At 39.6% G+C, this 6,109-nt stretch overlaps 3 protein-coding genes across 3 annotated transcripts in view; 2 read left to right on the top strand and 1 right to left on the bottom strand.

Annotated features, from left to right (window-relative positions):
• The window catches only part of LOC118407716 (zinc finger protein 525-like), a 6,785-nt gene extending 5,790 nt beyond the window's left edge, over positions 1-995 (top strand). The window contains exon 2 of the mRNA XM_035808234.1: positions 7-995. Within this exon, the coding sequence (XP_035664127.1) occupies positions 7-971 (965 nt within the window). The 3' untranslated portion in view covers positions 972-995. The remainder of the gene's footprint in view (positions 1-6) is intronic.
• Positions 1-6,109, bottom strand: part of LOC118407668 (tropomyosin-1-like) — a 1,169,601-nt gene that overhangs the window by 44,750 nt on the left and 1,118,742 nt on the right. The gene's annotated exons all lie outside the window — the stretch shown is intronic.
• The window catches only part of LOC118407709 (zinc finger protein 501-like), a 482,642-nt gene that overhangs the window by 363,512 nt on the left and 113,021 nt on the right, over positions 1-6,109 (top strand). The window lies entirely within an intron of this gene.

Here is a 6,109-nt window from a genome sequence, read left to right as displayed (position 1 = left end):
GGACAGCTAAGAAGTTGCACTTATCCCGACACACTAGAACCCACACAGGAGAGAAACCCCACAAATGTGACCAGTGTGACTATTCTGCGGCACACAAATCCCACCTGAATCGACATCTAAGAAAACACGCCGGTGAGAAACCCTACAAACCTACGGCTAAAAGGTCTACCTTATACCGCCATATACCAACCCACACAGGGGAAAGACGTTACAAGTGTGGCCAGTGTGACTATTCTGCAGCAGGTAAATCCAACTTAGACAGGCACATAGCAGCAAAGCACACTAAGGAGAAACCCTACATGTGTGGCAAATGTGGGTACAGAGCAGCTCAAAAGTCTGACTTGTCCAAACACATGAGAACCCACACAGGAGAAAAACCCTACAAATGTGACCAGTGTGATTATTCAGCTGCAGACCAATCATGGTTGGTCAAACATAAAAGAAAACACACCGGTGAGAAACCCTACATGTGTGACGAGTGTGGGTACAGGTCGGATAGAAAGCCCATCTTAGCCCAACACATGAGAACCCACACAGGAGAAAAACCCTATAAGTGCGACCAGTGCGACTATTCCGCAGCACAGAAACATCATCTGATCGACCATCAAACAAGACATTCCGGTAAGAAACCCTACATGTGTGGGGAGTGTGGATACAGGGCGGCTCAAAGATATACCTTATCCCGACACATGAAAACACATACAGGAGAAAAACCCTACAAATGTGACAAGTGTGACCATTCTGCAGCAGAAAAACATCATCTGATCGACCATCAAACAAGACATACCGGTGAGAAACCCTACATGTGTGGAGAGTGTGGGTACAGGGCGGCTCAAAGATCTACCTTATCCCAACACATGAGGATCCATACGGGAGAAAAACCTTACAAATGTGACCAGTGTGACTATTCAACAGTACAGAAATCCCATTTAAACCGACATGTAAGAAAGCACACCAGTAAAATGACCTAGATGTACAGAGTTTGCTGGAACAGGACAACTTAAATGTCTGAAAAGCCAAGCATATACGAACCCACAGAGTCCCAGCCATGGTCACATTCAACAACCGCTGAATAGGCCCCCTAACGTAACCACGAACAGTCTTCCTTCGGGGTATAACCCGCCACCCCAGTACCCGCCTCGCGGCCCCTACCCTGGAAAGCCCACCAGACCTGCCGCGGGATTCCCCCCACCCCATCCCTACGCCGTGGAACGTGGAATGGCCTTCTGTGATGGAGGCCTACGATGCCCCCTGGATGCGGTTCGGCCCCCGACCCTTCTGGACTGAACCTCCACCTCCATTTCCACATCCCTACGGCGGCTGGCACAGATCAACTTTCGGACCTAGTGAGAGACCTCCCGGCTTCAAGTAATGTGCTTCTCCCATCGGACTAGAACTCGCGGGGGTAAAGCAACCCCAAACTCCCTGTGTAAATATTTCGGACTATCTTTTGGTTTTTGGAATATTCATGGATTGGGTAAGAAATTAGATGACAGTGACTTTATAAATCATATATCTGGGTTTGACTTCTTTTCACTTCTAGAGACCTGGCACACAGGTGAGTTACACTTTCCCGACCTTCATTATTTTAGTAGCACAAGAACTAAATCTAAAAAAGCTAAGCGTAGCTCTGGTGGTATTTTATTCCTTTTTAAGAAACAATACAGAAATTTTGTCACCAAGCTTGTCAGCAAAACGGAGGATATTCTGTGGGTTAAAATCGACAAAAATCTATTTAACATGGACAAGGACATTTATTTAGCATCAGTATATGTTAGTCCGAACAGGTCCACAGTACACGTCAGCAGAACATACGACATTTTTGATGTTCTTGAAGAAGAAATAGCTGTCTTTAAAAATCTTGGGGAAGTTATAGTCGGAGGGGATCTAAATGCCCGCATTGGTGATTTAAAAGATCATATAGTTGACGACAATTTTATTGACAGCCATGTGCTCCCTGATAACTATGATTTTGACCACCCTTGCCCCCGTAACAGTATGGACACGGGCAAGCCCAACCCCTTCGGCAAAAATTTAATCGAACTTTGTATTAACAGTAAATTAAGAATCCTAAACGGCAGGACCCCCGGGGATGTACTAGATAAGCCAACCTGCTACCAACCCAATGGCTCCAGCGTAGTTGATTACGTTCTAGCTAGCGAGACGGTCCTACTTCATAAAACCTCGTTCTTCCACGTCCATCCCTTATCCCCACTTTCAGATCACTGCAAACTGTCCCTTATTCTACAATGTAGTCCAAAACAGTTACCAGACAAAAGTCCCCTGCCTACCCGACCTTATCGCAAATTTATATGGAACTCTAATTCTAAAGAAAAATTCTTAGATGCTATCAATAGCACCGTTTTCTCTGCGGACATAAGAAAGTTTTTGGAAAAGGCCTACGACCTTACGTCAGCTTCAATTGACACAGCATTAAATGATTTTCTTAAACCTTTACAAGAAGCTGGTTATAAATCCCTACGCCTAAGCTTCACCAAAAAAGTGCGCCATACCAAAAGCAAGCCTAAAACCAAGAAAACGTGGTTCTCAGAAAGCTGTGCAGCTGCCAAGAGGCATTTAAACAACCTTGGTAAGTTGCTCTCAAAAAACCCAAGGGACCCTTTTATAAGAGGTCAATATTTTAAAAAGAAGAAAGAGTATATAAGACTAATTCGTAGAACAAAACAAGCCCACAAAAGTAACTTGTTTCAAAAACTTAACTCTGCTGAAAACGCTTCCGCGTTCTGGAACTTTCTTAGACAACTCAAAAGTGACACGATTGACTCAGAAGATATAATTGATAAAGAATCTATTCACAAACATTTTGAAACATTGTACGGCAAAAATGCAAATCCTGCTACGCCTCAAACAACCAATGGCTTTCACATGCTAATAAAAAACAAACTAGCAGAACTCGAAAAAGAACTTTCCATAAGAAACCCTTTAGATACAGAAATACAACCAATCGAAATTAAGCAAGCGATTTCTAAATCAAAATATGGCAAAGCCTCGGGCAATGATGTAATATTAAATGATATGTTAAAATGTGCCTCATCCAAACTTATAGCACCTCTTACCAAATTATTTAACTTATTTCTTTCTTCTGGATATTTTCCTCGGGAACGGAGCACAAGCCACATTGTTACGTTACACAAAGGTGGCGCTAAAGATGACCCAAACAATTACAGGGGGATTTCTGTTATGAGTTGCCTGGCAAAGTTATTCACATGAGTCCTCAACACTCGGCTAACCAGCTTCCTAGATGAACACGCAATTATCTCCCCAAACCAGGCAGGATTCAGGAAAAACTTCGGAACACGCGACAATATTTTTGTAATCGATTCACTAATATCAAAATATATCAATAGTAACAGAAAACTTTATGCCTGCTTTATTGATTTTAAAAAGGCATTTGATTCAGTGTGGCGCGAAGGACTAAGATATAAATTACTTGACTCAGGAATTGGTGGAAAATTTTACGCCTAATTAAATCAATGTACTCAAATCCCCAGACTTGCATAAAAACATCCTCAGGTCTAACACCACCTTTCATAACTGATAGAGGTGTAAAGCAGGGTTGCAATCTCAGCCCCACACTTTTTGATTTATTTATCAACGATTTAGTTAAGGAATTAGACACCCCAGAATGTTCCCCTCCCGCTCTTCACAACTTACTTGTTTCTTGCCTACTTTATGCAGACGACGTCGTTATTTTCTCTGAGACAGACAAAGGGTTACAATTAGCATTAGATAGACTAAGTACTTTTTGCTCTAGGTGGAAATTAGACGTAAATTTAAAGAAAACAAAGGTTATGGTTTTTAGCAAAACAGGACGCAAATTCAAAAACGAGAATTTCCTGTTCGGTTCGAAGCAAATAGAAACCACCACATCATATTGTTATCTAGGTCTGCTCTTGTCCGCTTCTGGCAACTTTTCCTTAGCCAAAAAAGAACTTACTCTCAAAGCACGTAAAGCTGTCTTCAGTATAAAATCTCTCATCCGCTCTCCGATCTCTATAAAGAATTTATTAAAAATTTTTGATACATGTATCAAGCCTATCATGCTATATGGTAGTGAAATTTGGGGCAAAGACCACTTGCAGGATAATTCTCCAGTTGAAGTGCTTCACAACCGTTTTTGCAAAAGTATTTTAGGAGTTCATAGAAACGCCAGCAACTTGGCTTGTAAAGCTGAACTCGGAAGATTTCCATTAGATGTTGATGTTTCAGTTAGGATAGTTAAATATTGGTTGCGGCTAAGACAACTGGAATCATGTACACATCCTTTACAAGTAGACGCTCTATTGTCTCAACAAAATGATATGATGAATAGTAACAAGAAAAACTGGTTGTATCACGTTAAAGAAATTCTAGATAGTAGCGGCAATTCATTCATTTGGCACAGTTACAATGTAAATGTTGATAGCAAACATGTTTGTGTATCGCTAAGGAAAAGGCTAACAGACATGTATATTCAACGATCTCTTCACCATTTATCTGTTAATGCTGGTAAGTTAAGATTGTATAAGAAACTTAAATCTGAGTACAGTATGGAGAGTTACCTATACAATTCAGATTCTGAGCTAAGATCCGCTTTATGTAAAATGAGGATAAGTGCTCATTCATTAGAAATAGAGAGAGGCAGGTACAAAAAACTGTCCGTTGACGAGAGAACGTGTAATTATTGTTCAGGGAAAGCAGTGGAAGATGAACTACATTTCATTTGTCAATGTTCACATTACAGTTACGAAAGAAACAAACTTTTCCTTAAAATCAGTAAAACTTACCCAAGCTTTTATCACCTTACCGACCAACAAAAATCAATCTTCTTACTTAAGTCGTCCAACTCCTTTATATATGAAAGTGTTGGACAATTCATCTTCCACTGCTTACGGAAAAGAAGTCAAACCCATCATATAGCTTAGGTAGAAATAGATTTAGTTTAGACGTTATTCCCTTTTGATTTATCTATGAATATCATTTCCCTTCTTTGTTAATTATGTTTATGTATACCACTACTACTTTACTTTGTATGCAATTAGCCCTCGGGCATGAATTTGCAATAAAGATTATTACTATTATAACCGTTAGTTTGACTAGTCTTAATCTGACAACAACAATTTGTACCTGTGCCCGAGAACTACTCTGTGGTAAGGAGTTCTACATGAGAGGCAGACATGTCCCAGTGAGCTTGCGAGGATTATAGCACATGTGCCAAACTGGACCGATGTTAGTTTTGTACTTTGGCATTGACTTAATCTTTTTAATTTCTCTCTTTTTAATGTTACCTGATACTTTATAGATGTAGATTTTCTACCTTTAGAAGATAGTTTAAGTGCATAGATAGGCACTTTTCTCTTTTATGTTTAAGTTGATCACTTATTTGTTTGTGACATTATGTAATTTTAAATCGCAATGTAAAGACATATAAACGCACGTCGATGTAGGTTAAACATCCAGGTACGCCAAAAAGTAGTTACTCAAGCAACTGGATATGGTTCGTGTCACTAACGAAAACTGCTAGATAGCAGTTGAAACGTCTGACCGTTTCCAAAATCATATCCAGTTGCTTGAGTAACGACTTTTTGGGGTAACATAGAAATGTAGGTTGTAGAATTGAGATAGTTTTGAAACGATCTTTGTTTTTTCATGCACTGTACGCATGTTGGTAATGATTTGAATACTGGAACATTTTTTAACGTTGATATACTTACTTGCATTTTTCTACTTTATTTGATAGATGAACGTTCTAACATTTCCATTTATACGCACCGATTTGTATACATGCACATATGTATTGTACACATGTATTTGTATTCTTTAACCTCATAGCTATATAGATGATACTGAGCATAATTTTGGTAAAGCTCATTCCAAATAAACTAAGTATCAGCAAAGGTAGTAATTTGCATTGGTGTTGGTTTATATCGTCTGATAATTATGATATTGCCTTCGCAGCTTGTAATATGTAGCCATTTCCAACCATGGCGTAATTTTGACAGAAAAAAATAATATAATTTCTCGGAAGAAGTGTAGACCAAGCAAAATACAAGGTGTTGATTTTAATCGTAGTCCACTAGCATCCTAGTGGCAGCAGTGTTTCAAGATC

The sequence above is a fragment of the Branchiostoma floridae genome, unplaced genomic scaffold (genome assembly GCF_000003815.2).
Source record: "Branchiostoma floridae strain S238N-H82 unplaced genomic scaffold, Bfl_VNyyK Sc7u5tJ_1439, whole genome shotgun sequence".
NCBI lineage: Eukaryota > Metazoa > Chordata > Leptocardii > Amphioxiformes > Branchiostomatidae > Branchiostoma > Branchiostoma floridae.
The sequence above is the reverse complement of the archived record's forward strand: the minus strand, read 5'-3'. Positions and strand labels throughout refer to the sequence as shown.